The sequence below is a fragment of the Phaseolus vulgaris genome, chromosome 10, assembly GCF_051622355.1.
Source record: "Phaseolus vulgaris cultivar YP4 chromosome 10, ASM5162235v1, whole genome shotgun sequence".
In the NCBI taxonomy this organism is placed as follows: domain Eukaryota; kingdom Viridiplantae; phylum Streptophyta; class Magnoliopsida; order Fabales; family Fabaceae; genus Phaseolus; species Phaseolus vulgaris.
In genome coordinates, this window is record NC_143507.1 from 20,669,854 (window position 1) to 20,687,190 (window position 17,337).

At 34.1% G+C, this 17,337-nt stretch overlaps 2 protein-coding genes across 2 annotated transcripts; one reads left to right on the plus strand and one right to left on the minus strand.

Moving 5' to 3' along the window:
• Window positions 1-5,761: 5,761 nt before the first annotated feature.
• Window positions 5,762-7,492, minus strand: LOC137818574 (uncharacterized). Its single transcript, XM_068622082.2, has 2 exons — window positions 7,050-7,492; window positions 5,762-6,884 (listed from the first exon to the last, which is right to left on the minus strand). The coding sequence occupies exons 1-2, from the start codon at window positions 7,284-7,286 to the stop codon at window positions 6,144-6,146; spliced, it is 978 nt and encodes a 325-aa protein (XP_068478183.1). The 5' UTR covers window positions 7,287-7,492; the 3' UTR covers window positions 5,762-6,143.
• A 2,873-nt stretch (window positions 7,493-10,365) lies between these two features.
• On the plus strand, window positions 10,366-16,813 carry LOC137817920 (uncharacterized). The gene is made up of 3 exons (XM_068621146.1): window positions 10,366-10,701; window positions 16,495-16,686; window positions 16,751-16,813. Exons 1-3 carry the CDS (start codon window positions 10,366-10,368, stop codon window positions 16,811-16,813), a joined length of 591 nt encoding a protein of 196 aa, XP_068477247.1.
• Window positions 16,814-17,337: the final 524 nt, after the last annotated feature.

Here is a 17,337-nt window from a genome sequence, read left to right on the forward strand (position 1 = left end):
TAAGTTGTTGTTTTAAACTTTAATATTATTTTGATGTTGTTGAATTAATAGAGGGCTAAGTTCAAGGAGGTTAAATTGTATTTAGGTAGATTTTCGCATTGTTTTTCAAAACAACATATTGATATTTTTAAAAGAACACTTATTCAAAAAAAAAGAAATGGTTTTCATAAAAAACAATTGATAAAAAAAATTCTAAGCATACAATTCTTAAGGAACAAATCTGTAAATCATTACACTTTGAAAATGTTTAAATCTGTTTTAAGAAATAATTTCAAAAAAAAAATCAACAAATTATATTTGAAAACAACTTATTCTTTTTCTAGTTACAATAACAGAAAAAATATTAACATATTAAATTTGAAAACAACTGATTATTTTTATGGTTATAGAAAAAAATATTTCAACTTTCTAAGAACAAATCCAGCAAATCCAAACACAGTTTTTAAAGAAATTTTCTTATTTAAAGAGCTTGTAAACCTATTAATGAATGCAATTGTATATAAATAGAATCAATACACAGTGTTCCACACACAGTTGCTTAGCACATTAGTTTTTTCAATTCACATAGTCAAACAGATCTGCAGATAAAAAATAATTGATTAGTTTTAGAAAAAATCGATTGATTTTAAACCAATAAGAACAATTATGCAGAAAAATAATGTGCAGTGATAAAGAAAACTTAAAGCACAACAAGATTTATACTGGTTCACTTAAAACATAGCTACATCCAGTCTCACCTCAGAAGATGAAATTCACTAAATCACCAAAAGAAAAGAGCAACAAAAACAATTATTGAACTCTACAAGAACCAACCACTCACTGCAACACCCTAATTACAGTTGTGATTCCCATAAAGAAACCCTATCTTGGCACTTACACACAAAATTATAGAACAGTAATGAAAAGCAATCAATTCACCTTAACTATGAACCAAGAAATACAAAGGGATCTCCCAATTCACAACTACACTTTGAAGAACCTTTTGCCTTTAATTGGATGATGAAATTTAGGTACCAAGAACACTCAAAGATCCACAAAGACCAATTCTTCAAAAAACAACTCACTCTTAATTCTCACAAATTGTAAAAGTGTATTTTGTGTAAGAAATTCTTGGAACCTTTTTCAAAAAACAATCTGACTCTTTTATAGAAGCTAAAACAAAAATAATTTTAAAACAGAAAAGGGTATTGTCAGTAAATGAAACCGTTGAAAAATAAAACAATTTGTTGATTTTACTCAAAACAAGTAATTTGTGTGAAAACTAGTTTTTCTTACAAAGAATGTATTTAAACTGAAAAAACTTAATATTTTTCATATTAAAATGTAGTTTTTCAGAGGTCATTGCGGAAAAAAAATCTAAAACATTTCAGTATTTTCAATCAACTGATTTGAAAGATAGCAAATTGAAAAAAATGTAATTTTCTAGAAAACAAAAAATTATAACCAGATGAAAATATTTTTAATCAATAGAAAACCTTTTTAACCAATTAAAAAACATTTTAACTAGTTGAAAAAATATTTTGTTCTTGGATCCTTCATCATTCGTAAAGGAAAAAGATAAATCAAGACAACCAAAATAAAACCTAAGCTACCTAGACACATAAGGTAGCAGGTCTTCACTCGAGACTTCAATCATGAATTTATCAAACAATTTGGAATCCTTGAGATGTCCAACATATTTTGTATATTCTTGAATCTTTTTGGTTTTAATGGCTTTCACAAAATATAAGATCACACGTTATCGAAGAATTCATCAAAGAATCATTTCAAGAATCATTCCAAGAATTCATTTAGGAATTCTTCCTAAAAGCTTGAGTTGAAAGATCCTCCAAACCCAGGCAACCCTCCCTTGCGTTCAAAGATCTCTCAAAGCACATGTCAACGTCAAATATCTCTTGAAGGATGTGTTAAAACTATTTCACATTAACATACATTTTGATGTGCCTCATGTCAATTCTGAAAGGTTAATTGCCTCGTATGGTCTTATGCTTTACTCCAGTTTGGTTAACGAGAATTGATAAGTCATGTCAGTTATCAAGATGTTAATGTATTTAATGTTTCATGGAATGTATTTAATACATCTCTACATTCATTTGTGAATCGTCGACAACCTAAAGATAAACATTTGAAGTGAAATTTTCTCAAATCCATATATAAAGAAATATTTCAAGTTTAAGAACATAAAAAAAGTTATCAATAGTTATCAAAACGATGTGAAATTTGTTGCTCAAAGCTTTCAATGACCCAAGCTTCATAAGAATATTGTTCATGTTCGTTTAACAAATTAGTGGAGTGTTCAAACATTGCATTTATCAAAATACGTGTTTTTTTTAGATCACTCCTTAACCATGAATGGCTAGTGTTTCCTTACTTTTCCTAAGCTATTTTAAATTGCATGTTATATAAAAAGCTATAACAAAAGTTTTTTAAAACATTTTTGACAAATCATCTATTATATTCAAAACTTACTTTTGACATCACTCCATTAGACCTAATTATATGAAATTTGCGAAATTTTTTTATACACAATTCAACCATCCCTTCTTGTATATCTTTACTTGTTTTCACAATTTTTCTATTAGAATAACTCTCCTTCAAAGGAATCTCCAATCCCATTAATTCCTTATCCATATCTCCGTGTTACTTGCCTCACAATCTTTTTGTTCTAGCACTTGGTAAACTTTTCTACCGAAGTATTTAGTTCTTTCTACTTGTGGATCCATAATTTTGTCATTAACCCATTTCATTTCTTACCTGTCTATGAATGTTATTATCAAACAAATTTGGCTGATTTTGTTCTTAACATACTTTTTCAAAATCTATCCAACAAATATGGGATTTTTTTTTTTAATTTCACCTAACAAATTTTTCCAACCTCCATATTGAGATATTAATATTGAAAATAGATAGATTGTCCTACTGAGTTTATAGCGTCCATCGTAATTTTTTCATAAGTGTTTGTTAGATCAAAGTTCAACAAATCTTATACTTGATTTTATTATATGCTTAACAACAAAGTATAAAATATGATTTAATAAGCATTAGGTATCGACAAATGCAAGTATTTCATTTGGCCAAACCAACGCAAGCGTTTTGTTTATATGTTTAGTTTGATAAGCTCTTGCTTGGACATACACTAGCACGCTTACTTCATTTGGTAAGATTTTGCTTGGACAGACATAAATGTTTATACTATATTTGATAAGGTTTTTCTTGGACAGAAGGAAGTGTTTGCACTTTGTCTAACAAACCTTTGCTTGGGTAGACAATAAGTCTGAAGCATTTCATCGCACATGTCAAATACATATAAATGTTTATTTTATGCATGGAAAGAATGTTTATCTCTTAGTTTCTTCCAAGAGAATCTTTCATTGAAGTGTCTACATAAAGATATCTTGAAGAACACACCAAAATTTGTTTGTTGTTCTATGGTAAACTCTATGCTTTACTATAGTTTGGAAAAAGGTTTCCTGACTTATGCCTGAGAAGTTGTACCATGTATCAAAAAGTTATGTAAAGAATATATATGCATTTAATGTTCCATGAAAACATTTAATGCATTTACGTACATGAACGTGTAGAAACATTAGATGTAGAAGACCTTACAACGTCTCTTAAAAGATTTGCAATAACTTTTTTCTTCTCAACATTTATATAAAGAAGACCTTTTTGAAAAAGTAAAACTAATGTCAAAGACAACAATCACTATGAAAATTACAAAGCTCTTGCAATATTTAGCAAACCTCTAGCTTTTAATTTGTGAGAAAAAATATTGTTGTGTTTTTTACAAACTTAAAAGAGTGTTTTTCATCTCATATCTATCTTAGGATGTTACCCTCTCTTTTAGTGAGTGAAACTTGTGATCATTTATATCACAACCTTTGTGTAAACAAAGATGTTTAGTCAGGAGTGGTTAGGTCAAAGAATACTTATTTGTTTATCCAAGAGTGACTAGTTCCAAAGAATACTCTATTACTTAGTCAGGGGTGGGTGTGTTCCAAAGAATACTCTATCTTAGCCATGAGTACTTGTGTTCCAAAGAATATTTGGTCTTGCGAGGAGTTATTGTGTTCCAAACAATATTTTGTGTTTAGCCAGGGGTGGTTGGGTCCAAATAATACTCGATGTTTAGCCATAAATGACTAGGCCAAATAACAATTGCCTTGTATCTTGCAGCGTTAGTCTACTAGTAAAGTTTGATCGTGTAAATCTCTCCCATATCTCATCATTTTTATATTTCATGTTATAATGTGCAACTAATCAAAGAAGAAAAATTTTGCAAAAAAATAGTTTTCAAAAAATATTTTTGACAGTGGGTCATCCAAACTTAAAGTTGTGTTTGACTATCTTCATCATACACTACTCTTATGAAAATTGCTTGACAATGCATTTTTTAAGTTAAAGCTTTGTTTGCTCATGTTTATAAAACAAAGCTTTGCAAAAATTTCAAAAATATTAAATACATAATTCAACCATTTATTCTTGTGCATTTCACTTTTTTTTCCGTACTGCCCCATTAAAGGCATACAAATCTCTCAATCCTAGCCCTCCATACTCCTTACCTAATGTATTTTACTTTTTTCCTCCTTACCTCTCCATAAGAATCTACTTTTTATTTAATTAACTTTTCTAACTATTGATTTTGGTATCTTGAAGAAGGAAATATAAAAATTGGGAGAGTTGTCATCAGAGAGTTTAGGAGGGCATTATCTACCTACAAAAGATAGAATTTTATGCTTTAGACGTGATAACTTCTAAAAACTCTTTGTACAATTGATTTTCCTGTCTTTTCTCTCCTTGGATTGACCCCTCTACACGACTGTCCCTTGATATTTGATTGAGAACTTCAACATCCTACGCTTTTACTTACTTTCCATAGCCTATTAGCCTTTAATGCTTTTAAAAATATCTAAGTTTTTATTTATGGATGTTAAAAGTGTTTTCTTAAATGGTTTTATTGAAGAATATTTTGTAAAATAACCCCCTAGTTTTGAAGATCCATCAAAATTAAACTACTTGTTTAAATTGAAAAGGACTCTATACAATTTTAAACAAGCTCCCAGAGGTTGGTACAACACACCAATTTTCTTCTTGAAAAATGGTTTTGTATTGATTCAACCTTATTTCGGAAAGAACCCAACCAGAACTTCAATAATGTATAAATTTATGTTGGTAATATCATTTTCAGTGCTACTAATGAAAGCCTTTGCAAGAATTTTTCTAAGCTAATTCAGGGTGAGTTTGAAATAAGCATGTTGAGTGAACTAAAGTTCCTCATAGGGCTTCAAATCAAATAGTAGGAAATTAGCATTATCATCCACTAGCATAAATATATTAATGAAATGTTGAAGAAGTGCAATATGTCAAACGCAAAGCCCATGAATATGCATATTTTTCACTCCTTTAGATAAAGATGGAAATTATGAGGTATTATTTCATTCTCATGTTATAGACTTCTGATGTATTTATCTAGTACCCTGATGATGTTTAGTATCAACCTTTAAAGTTGAAGCAGGTTGGCAACAACAGTAGTCATAAACTAAGGTATGAACCAAAATTTTAAATGCTATTTTTTTCTACTTCAATATGGATACCTAAATCCAACAATACTACCTAAAACCTTGACAGATAATCATTAGCATAATAAACTTTCAAAAACCAAGTCTTATTTTACAGTTCACCATATCTTTTCACTCTTTAGAACTTGTTTGCTAATAGAAATGCTCAGCGTAACATTAAAATTTTTCTTCACGCGTGTGTGTGATAACTTATAACTGTGATCGACATAAATCTCTTTTCAGTCAAACTGCTGTGAACTAAGTATAAATCTCTTTTCCGTCAAACTGCAATATGGTTTTTCACCCAAAGGAGTTTTCGCAAATTGCAGTGACTGGATGGATTTCTGGCACATCCTAACATAGAATTAACTAGCAAAATCCATACACAATTCAAATCCCAACAAAATAAGTAACATTGTTCCAAACCATTGAACCCCAAAATGAAAAAAAATTGAAGTACCAGAGAACGCTTGAGTATTCTTTAGTCCAACCAACCGATGAGAGCTACATATTCTGAAGGTATTTTTAGTCATATAAAAGATTGAGTGGCCAAGGGTATCACACCTGAACCATCTTAGGGAAATTTCACAGCTGTTGTTTAGTTTCAGAACCCTCTCCACTTTTGGTGCTGACACTTGAACCTGCCTTAGCTTTTGACCTCAGTGGGACAGGTAACAGTTTTTGTTTCACCTCAGATGTGGTTGCAGGTACCTCAGCAGTCACGGCAAGATCAGTTTCTATTTCGCCAGAAGGATTTCCCATGCCAACATGAGCTTTGAATTTTGACACTTGAGTCTGCAACAACTGGGGTTCAAATCTTGGTCCAGACATAGATGTGGGTTCCGCAAGTACCTCAGCATCCACTGCCAGCACAGTTTTTGTTTGGCCGGAAGGATCTTCATTCTCAACATGAGCTTGGACTTCCGATGGCTGTGTCTGCAATAACTGTGGTGTAGAACTTGGTCCAGGCAGAGATGTGAGTAGTGGTATGTCAGCAGGCAAGGCGCCTCCCACCGATTCTCTTAGTGTAGCTTGTGTTTTAGATAGTACAATCGCGAGGAGCTCAGCAAAAAGTGCACCATTACCTCGTTGGGTTTGATCATTATTTTCACCAGATGCAGCCTGCCTGAGACTGGCAACTCTATTACTAAGAAGTAGTACTCTACTTATGTGAGCTAACCCTCCCATATGTTTGATGTAAGCAGCTGTTGACTTACCTTTAACATGGCAAAACTCACATTTAAAAGGCACTTTGACCTGTCCCTTCTTACGACCTTGTTTTTTTGCTTTCAACTGGGCATTCATGCCATGGGAAAGATTTAGTCCCTGTGGATTATCAAAAGCAGCAAACCACGCTTATAGATCCATCTACAAAACTAACTATGAACATTGAAATACAACTCCTACATACAATCAAAAAATTGAACCCTGCATAAGCGATAAAAGGGCCAAATTATAACCAGTGTTTGTTATATGAAGATATGGAGATACCTTTTTAGTCTTCTTCATTGTAGAGGGAGGCACAATATCTCCTTTTTCTTTTTCTTCTTTTTTGCTCTCCTTCACCTGTTTTTTCGTCTGCCTCTTCCGCTTCTTCGAACTCCCACCTTGGTTGGAGGCGTTTGGATGGGAAGCACTTTTGTCGTCAGTGATGGATCGTTGTTTAGATAGGGATTGGGCTTTGGGGGTGGCACAGGTAACAGAATCGGGAACGGAGGGAGAAGACATGGCGGCGTAGAGAGACAGAGATAGAGACTTTGTGGGGATTGAAAGAGGAAACCGTCTTTGGTATCTTGCAATCTCAAGACCTAATTTTTGTTCTTTCTTCCTGGTTTTGTAGCTCACGATGGGATTTTAAGGTGGGATTGGAAGGTGGATTAATGGTAATATGGGAAACGTCAATTGAAAATAAAAATATATAATTTTGTTTCCTGAATGGGCAAAAAAGTTTTATATTATAATTTAATAGTTACAAAAGAATAAATTATATATATGTTTCTTTAATTATTTTAATATCTCACATTAACTTAGCCCATTCATGCGATCAGATGAATTTGGTAATTTCTTCCTAAACCATATCCATTCTAACCTAACCTGTACTCTATCATTTTTCTAAATTTCCAAAATTATCCTTATTTTGAATTTAAAAATATGGAATAATAAATATAATTTAAAAATATAAAAAAATATATTCTAGATAAAAAAATTCGGAATACAAAATTGAAAATGTATTCTGGATAAAAATTTCCAAAATTCAAAAATGCGTTCCAGATATCTAAATTCCGAATATTTCTGGATAAAAGCTTCTGAAAGTAATTTTTATTTACACCCTTCTTTTTTAAGGTTATTTTTGTCATTTTGGAAGGGTATTTTTGTCATTTAAATAACAGGTTGGGAGTATGTTGGAATTGATATGGTGCAAGGAGCATTTGTAGATGAAGTTTTTTCCATGGGCATCAAGTAGTGGAATGCTTCTTCCTACATCTCCACCCCTTCTTCTGCCACCCCATAAATTTTTTAAATTCCTAAATTACCCTTTAATAAAAAGATATAAAGAGAAAGCAATGTTTTCACACTTTGTTGTTGAGTGAAGAAGAAGGTTATTATGGTGGTGGTGGTGTTTACTATGGTTGGTGCGACTTCGTTCTTCATTTTCATGTGAGTTTTTCACTTCATGTCCTAAAATGCTTATCTTTTAGATTGGGTAATCCATGAGATCAACTGGTTATATAATTCGTAATGGTTAATGTGAAGGAATAATGTTTCAAATTATGTAAAAGGGAACTTAGTTCTGGATCCGGAATAATATTATGGATTATTCAATCTGGAAAAGAACATTATGTTCTGTATTAGGTAATCCATCTGAAACTAAGTTCCGTGTTATGTAATTCGAAAGACAACTCACATTTCCAGATTGCGTAATCCGATAATAATATTTTAAGTTATAATATGATTTATGGATTACCCAATCCAGAAGTCATTTTATGACTTAAAATATGACGTACAGATTACTCAATCTCTGGAAGCCATTTTTTACTTTCCAAATACCTTACGGATTACTCAATCCGGAAGGTATTTTTGTGGCTATCAAATGAGTTTTGGATTATACAATCTAAAAGGGAAATTGAATGTTATTTTTAATTTGTTGTGTGAATTTATGAAAATTAGAATAAAATGGAAATTTATGTTTTATTAATGAAGGTGGAAGTATGGACATGGAGGTTGGCCTAATTACAAAAAGATCCGATGAAGTAGAAATAATGCGTAGTATGGAAGAATTAATGGATTTTGTGAATCAACATGAATTAGTTGAAGGGGACTATGGTACACATTTTGCAACAGATGAGATGAATAACATTTCATTTTATTCATGTTTATTGCATTATAATTTGAAGAATTGATTTTGTAATCTTGTTAGAATAACTTTGTTTAGGTGTTTCCTTCACGATAAGACTTACTTGAATGGGTCCGTAGGGTTGGTTGTGGACTTGGTTTCGTTATTGTCATTATTACCTCTGACACAGCAAATGGAAAGTAAGGGAGAAAGACATATGTCTTGTTAGGCTATGAAGGGGGGTAGTTACAGAAAGTACAAGGATGGTTTGGAGGTTATTGTAACTAGTACTAGAAAATGTCACTGTCCCTTTAAATTGCGAGGTAAACCTATTGGAAAGGGTCAAGATTGGGTACTTAAGGTAATATGTGGTACTCATAACCATGATTTGTATGATACATTAGTTGGTCATTCATATGTAGGCACATTAAAAGCAAATGAACATTCCATGTTTGTTGATATGACTAAAAGCATGGTTAAGTCAGATAACATACTACGTACTTTGAAGGAGAATAACGAGGATAATATGACAACAATGAAGCAAGTATACAATGCAAGATACTCGTATGAGAGATCAGTTAGAAGACCAAGAACTAAATTAAAACAATTAATGATGTTGTTAGACTGTGACAACTATCTTCACTGGAGTACGTGTCATGAGTCTTCCAATGTTGTTAGTGATATTTTTTAGACTCATCCTGATGTTGTGAAACTTTTGAATGCATTTAACATTTTATTCTTGATAGATACGACTTACAAAACGAACAAATATCAACTGCCTTTGCTTGAGATTGTTGGTGCGACTTGTACATGTTTGTCCTTCTTTGTTGGTTTTGTGTTCTTATCTAGCGAGAAAGAAAAAACTTCATATGGGTACTAAACAATTTAGAGGGACACTTTTAACATCGCATGTGGGGCCTGAAGTCATTATTTATGATAAAGATCTTGTTTTGATGAATGCCATCAATATTGTGTTTCCTAAAGCAACAAATCTTTTTTTTTTTGTTTCACATCAATAAGAATGACAAAGCAAAGTGTAAAATGTAGGTAGATTCTATCGAGGCTTGGCAAGTTGTGATGGATTCGTGGAGGATTGTCATTGATTGTACAGAGATTGTTAAATTTGATGAGTTTGTTAAAAATTTTGAAATTATTTGTTCATTGTGGCCATTACTTGTTGAATATGTGAAGAACACATGGATTATTCTACACAAAGAAAAGTTTGTGAAGTGTTGGACACATTCGTTAATGCATTTGGAAAATACAACATCAAACATGTATACCAAAATATGCCTTTACTTTGTTTAGAACGTGTATAACGTCTAATTATTTTATGTTTTATACTTATACAGGGTTGAATCACCTCATTGTTCTTTGAAACGAGTATTACAAAATAGCATGGAAGACGTGTGCTCGTGTTAGAATGCTATAAAACACGTTATTATAATTCAACATAACGAAATCAAGGTATAGATGAGTCTACATGTCATAGGAAACACATTCAATGTGAAGTTGTATTCCATGTTGGTTGGTTTTGTATCTAAACATGCTTTGATTCGAATTGCTAAAGAATTTGATCGGGTCAATGTTGTGGGTTTTGATAGTGAGCATTGTGGATGTGTACTTAGACGGACTCACAGATTATCATATGCTTGTGAGTTAGCTAGATATGCTATGAGTGTCATTCCACTTAATGAAGTTCATGTTATGTGGACTAGACTGAATTTTTCATATTTATCTGAATGTCATTCATCATCTGAGTTGTCAATTCAACAAGAATGGGATGTCATTCTATCCCGATTCAAACAGGTTGATATTTGTGGCAAAGTGACAATTAAAAACAAGTTGCGTGAAATTGTCTATCCGTACATTGTTAGAATGTGTGGCCAAAACAAGAAGGGGGTGAATTGTTTTCACAACATTTTCGCAAAGAATGGAAGTAGAGTGAAAAGTTATGAAAAATCAATCAATTGATGTTCTGTTCAACTGGATAAAATATCAAATTTACAGTTTTTTATGAAAAATCAACCAGTTGTTTTTGTAAGAAAATATAGTTTTAAACTAGAGGGGGGGGGGGTGAATGGTTTAAAGAGGGTTTTCACAAACTTTTAAGTCTAGAATGAAATTACTTCGAGAAAACTTGATTCAGAATTCATTTTGCCAAAAACACAAAGCAATTTAGCACAGCACCAGAAAAACAATTGGTTGTTTTGCAGAAACAATCGGTTGTTTATACTAGTTCACAATATAAACTTAAAGAGTTCAAGGGATAAAGAGATTGTACACACAGAGTTATACTGGTTCACTCTTAAACCAAGAGCTACATCCAGTCTTCATAAAAACCACTGGGGAATCCACTAAGCAATCAACCCTAGATTACTTACAACACCACCAAAGAAGTGACCTTGATCCCCTCAAGACACACACTTCCTTTGGCTCAGCACAAACACCACTAAGAATGCTGATCTTGACAACCTCAAGAACACACAACACTTCTCAGCTTCACACACAAAGTTTCTTCAAAGTACAAAAGGATTACACTTGTTACACAAAGATCTGAAATCAATACAAGATGAAAATCCTATTCCACACTCTCTTGATCCAAGCAATCTCAAAGCAAAACTTCAACTCTTCAAAAGCCAAATCAGTGAAAAACTCAAATTTGTTTTTCTTTGATTAAATCTCAGTTCTTGTTTGTTACATAAACATAACAAACTATTTATTGCTTTCGAAGACTAGTCAAAGCATTTAAAACTGGAGCGTAATCAGTTATAAAATCATTTAATGCTCAGTCAAAGCACAAAACAGTTTTCTGTTATGGTCCCAAAACAAACAATCGGTTGAATACTCGAATCAATCGGTTGTTTTGGTTTGACAACAAGTCAACCATCAAAAACAGTTTTCAACCTTTCTAGAAACACCTAAGTATAAAACAATCGGTTGTTTCGACAAAACAACAGGTTGTTTTTCACTTAGTTTGAAAAACACTTTCAATTAAAAGGTTTAAGAATGCTTAAGCTTTGGATTCAATCAAGAGTGGATTTACACAGAAAATTTACCCCAGATCCTATTCTAAAACACCTCTGCAACAGCAAGCACAACCAGCCTTCCATCAAACTTCAAAGGGTTTGGATTCTTCAAAGCTTGAACACACTTGATTCAACAGTTTTATTGCAACAAGTGATTGTTTATACCAAAAAACAAATAACATAATATAAAGTAGCTTATAAGAGTTGGGAAAGAAAGATTCATACAAAGAGATTTATATTGGTTCACTCTTAACCAAAAATTACATCCAATCCTCAGCTAACCACTAAGAATTCATTATGAAATCAAAACTAGATTACAAAACACACTAAGAATGTTCATTTTGAACCCCTCAAGAACGCACAACACTTCTTAGCCAAAACCACACCAAGAATGTTGATCTTGGACCCCTCAAGAACACACAACATTCTGGTTCAACAACACAGTTTCTAGAAACCCTTTCTAAAATTGACTAACACACAATTACAGTATTCAAAGAAGGAAATAGAATACATCTGACTTTACAAAGAATAGAAAACTTAGTTCCTACTTCACACACAAGCTATGATCCAAAAGCTCTTCAACTTCATTAGAAAACATTTGTAATAAACCCTATTTTTTTTCAAATGATCACAAAATAGTCTTTATATAGACTCAAAGAAGTGGTTAAAATTGTTAGATCATTAATCAAAAGTAGTTAGAAACATTTAAAAACAGTTTGAAATTCATAACAGAATTCTGTTAAAAACACAATTGATTGTTTTGAAAAACAACTGATTGATTTATTTTTCTGTTACGGATTTCATATAAAACAACTCAAAATAACCGTCTATTTCTATCTGACAGAAAAGACAAAAGAAAGCAAAGATTTTTCAAAACCTTTGAAAATCAATAAGTGACAAATAACCAGTTGTTTCAACAAATCAATTGAATTGTACCAACCAGTCCTCGGACTTGGGCGTTGACCAAAGTCATGGTGGGCCCCGAAGGCTAGGTCTACTGGGAGGCTAGTAGGACAAGCCAGAGTCTCTGTAAGCTCACGGATAAGGGCAGCCGAGGAGGGGTCGACATCAAGGCACGGGGCGTGGAGGCCTCGGACCTCGGCAATCCAAACAGTAAAGCTAAGCCGAAAAAGGGTGGTTTTAAGCCACATTCCAACACTCAGTAAGGGAAAAGTCAAGGTCATAGAAGGTCCATGCATGAGGTGTGGACGAGGCGGTAGGGCGCGTCACAATCAAAGAACCTGATATGATTCCACTAGCAAAGTAGAGATGATTCTTTGACATTTTATGGAATCAACTTGAGTTGGAGAATGAATAGGCACTTTTAATAGAATTGGATCAATGTTCTATGTTTCAAGAACTCACCAAAACTTGCACCAAACACCAAACTCACATGGAAGATCCATCTATTGCCAATTGAACCGATTAAAATGTGTATAAAAGCAAATGAACCGAATAGAATTGCTTAAAATTGAAAAGTACCGAACAAAACAAGCTAGAACAGAAAAGAATCGAACATAAAGTGGAAAGAAAGCACAACACCGAATAGAAAGAAGCTTAAGACATGTTTAACATTTCGTAAAGCATGGAAAATGAAATGGAAGATGAAGGAGAGAAGAACTTATGAAGATGAAGAGCTTGACTAGTGATCACGCCACTTGGAGTGTGAAGGATCCAAGATAAGTGAGCAAATGCCGCCACTTGAGAGAGTCAAGGCACTCAAGATAAGACAAGGTAGAGGAGAAAGCAAGTTCTCACAATTCTCTCTCAATTTGAGTAGAGTTTCTCTAATTCCAATTTCAAATCTGAATTGTGAAGGACCTAAGCCCTCCTTTTATAGGAGCAAGGGCCGGTCATATACAAGCTTATTCTAGAAGCTACCTACTCCTAAACACGCCCCCTACTAAGCTCACTCCTAAAGCTCACGCTCCTACTAAGCTCACACCCCCCAAGCTTCTATATTTTCCTAAACTAAGGCCTAGAGATGCTTTTACAAAAGAGGTGTCTAATGTTTCCCTCTAAGCACCTTTTATTACACAAGAAACTATAAAAAGAGAAAACAACCTCCCATTATTTCCTAATGCCTTGAATTTGCTCCTTGTAAGCCTATGAGGTGGGCTAATGACTCCTTGAGCGTCTAACACTTGAGCCTCTACCTCTTCTTGTCCTTGATTATTGGCCTCCATTTCGTCTTGATCTTGATCTCCATCATACTCCCCGAGTTGGAGAGAATTCGACCACGAATTTTGGAGACCTACAGAAAAAGGAGTTAGATCACTGATATTAAATGTATGACTACCAAGGTATGTATCAGGCATATCTAACTCATAAGCATTGTTATTAATCCTCTTTAGGACTTGGAAAGGTCCATCACCACGAGGCATTAGTTTGGACTTCCTTTGAGTAGGAAAACGATCTTTCCTCAAGTGAAGCCAAACCCAATCACCCTCATCAAACAACAATGCTTTTCTCCTTTTATTGGCAAGTTCAGCATACTTGCCAACCTTCTTCTCAATTCTCATCTTGATGTCTTTATGCAAAATTTTCACAAAAGAAGCCTTTTCATCCCCATCTTTGCACAAGACATCCTCAAGTATGGGAATAGGAAGAAGATCAAGAGGTGTTAAGGGGTTAAACCCATAGACAACCTCAAAAGGAGAATGTGAGGTGGTAGAATTTACTACACGGTTATAGGCAAATTCAACATGGGGTAGTAAATTCTCCCACACTCTAGGATTCCCGGAAATGAAGCATCTCAATAGTTGGCCCAAAGTTCTATTTACCACTTCGGTTTGACAATCGGTTTGTGGGTGACAAGTGGTAGAAAATAAAAGCTTAGTACCAAGCTTACCCCACGAGTTCTTCCAAAAGTGACTCAAGAACTTGGAATCTCTATCGGACACAATAGTTCTAGGAATCCCATGCAAACGCACCACATCTTGAAAGAAGAGGTTTGCAATATCACATGCATCATCCACTTTGTGGCAAGGAATAAAGTGAGCCATCTTTGAAAAACGATCCACTACCACAAAAATGGAATATTTTCCCTTTGATGTCTTGGGTAATCCTAAGATGAAATCCATAGATATGTCAACCCAAGGCATTGAAGGGATAGGGAGAGGAGTATATAGACCATGGGGATGCATCCTAGATTTAGCTTTGTGGCAAGCTATGCATTTATCACACAAACTATGAACATGTTTATGCATATGAGGCCAATAGAAATGTTGATGCAACACATCAGTAAGGGAAAAGTCAAGGTCACAGAAGGTCCATGCATGAGGTGTGGACGAGGCGGTAGGGCGCGTCACAATCAAAGAACCCTTGGGAAAGACACGACTGGTAAGGGCCACATTCCAGGGGTGATCTGCATGCATGGCACGTGAATAAGACAGGGCACTCCCAGGGCGGATGACCCAGAGATTAGGTGCATGAGTTGGCACCCAAGTGGTCATCCCGCGGAGGTTGCGCTCCGGTGAAGGGGGTCTTGCACACTAAATGGCCCTAAGAGTGGGTGATAGTGATGCTAAGACGCACCTACAGTAAGCCTAAGTCACAGTTAGCGGAGGAAGCTGAAACACTAAAGAGTATATAAAGGGTAACAACCAACAAAATAAGGTACACATTCCTAATGCAAGTAACACACAGTTCTAATGAGGAAACACACACAGAGCTCTCAGAGTTCAGAGTTTTTGGTGTTTCATTGCCTGAAGTTTGACTTGAGCATTGGAGTGCAAACGGCCGCGAGGGCGCCCTTTGTCTCTTGTTTTTTTAGGTGATCCACGATGAGGAAAGCACTGTGAGTAGAGGAGGGAGTCCTGGACACGAAGGTTGTCACGAGTGCACGAAGACGTTTGGGTTAACTGGCGGGAACATGAATAAAAAACTTGTTGTAGTCACAAGACCTTGAACAACATCTTTTCAACCAATTGACTTGAAAAAAAAACTAACTAAAATTTCACAACATTTTAGAAAACACTTCTTTTGAAAGAGATAAAGAGTCAAGTGAGTTTGGATCAATACTATATGTGAATTGACAATACAAAATCTACTAAACAACACACACAAACATTGCAGCAGGTTCTTCAAGTCTTCAGAGCAGATTTGGAAGCATCAAAGCACCTTGTTCAACAGACATGACAACAATATGTGCACCACTTAATGCAATTAAGACAAAAGGATCTCAAAAGTGTCAAGCAAACAAATTTCAGAGGTCTACAAAACACACCTCTTCATATTTTGAACATGTAGATCGCATCCATTTTGTACACAATAGGTCATCATCTTTGAAGATCCTTAAGGGAAAGGTTATGGTGACGACTAACACCAATGAAATTCCCATTCTTGATCAATTTCGTTTTATTGCCTCATTGTTGGGGATGGGTGAAGAGTTATGGTCACTCGTCGTAATGGATTTATTCAAAGAAATATCTTAGTCGCATGAAGAGTACGCGATATCAAGAGGTCCCTACTGGTGTATGGGTTGTCAGTGGTAAGTGAATATTCATAAGAGTCATGTGCATTGATTAATTCAATTTGTATGCTATCTAATTAACATTATTGTATTTTGCAGGGTAGTGTTGAGAAATGGATGACAATACTGGATATGGGATATTTAATAGCAAGCAGATACAATGCTATCTTAGTTTGTTTGTCATTGAAACAAAATATTACTATTTTCCCATTGCGTACTTCACCCTCTACCAATGCTACTCTACATCGATTACTGTCTATTAGCCATGTGTATGATTCACACTTTGTGCAGGTATGGTTATTACTCAACACATTACCTATATTCCATTGTTTGCTAATTTCCATTTGTGGTGCAGGTAAAGATGCATGATGATTGTTCCATACCTACCGCTGACATTTTATGGTGTACACATTGTTAGCCAAAAGCAAGGTTATGGTCATCATATTACATTGGTCGGATGCAATCTTTTATCCAATTAATCAGTATTAGTCCGACATATGTGAATCTTTGAGACGATTGATCTAAATTAAATTTATTACATGAGTTTTGATTCATAATTTATTACTTGAGTTCTTATTCATAATTTATTAGCCTTTATATTAGATTAAAGTAAAATAGTAAACATTATAACATAAATTAATTAAACCAAATTGTACACATACGAAGTTAATATTATTACAATCATGTAATAAAAAACATATCAACGACGTCCACGAGCATTACATGATTGTCTAGTGTACACCGCCTTATCATCTGTCACGCTTTAGGCTAACTACAACGCTACCTCCGTTATTCTCATATGTGTCAGTGCCTTCAGTGACCTGACGACAACCTATCATGCGCTGGGGAATACTGACAATGTGCCTAAGTATACCTTGCACCAACTTCAAATAAATTAAACTTATTAAAAATATTATTTAATTTCATAACAATAAAAAATCT

Bases quoted from the DNA above. Each gene is read 5' to 3' on its own strand.
- LOC137818574 (XM_068622082.2), bottom strand. From the start codon at position 7,286: ATGTCTTCTCCCTCCGTTCCCGATTCTGTTACCTGTGCCACCCCCAAA. The intron at 6,885-7,049 runs GTATCTCCATAT...GATAATCCACAG, and splicing joins CAATGAAGAAGACTAAAAAG to GGACTAAATCTTTCCCATGG.
- LOC137817920 (XM_068621146.1), top strand. From the start codon at position 10,366: ATGAGTCTACATGTCATAGGAAACACATTCAATGTGAAGTTGTATTCC. The intron at 10,702-16,494 runs GTTGATATTTGT...TGTATTTTGCAG, and splicing joins TTCTATCCCGATTCAAACAG to GGTAGTGTTGAGAAATGGAT. The intron at 16,687-16,750 runs GTATGGTTATTA...TTTGTGGTGCAG, and splicing joins ATGATTCACACTTTGTGCAG to GTAAAGATGCATGATGATTG.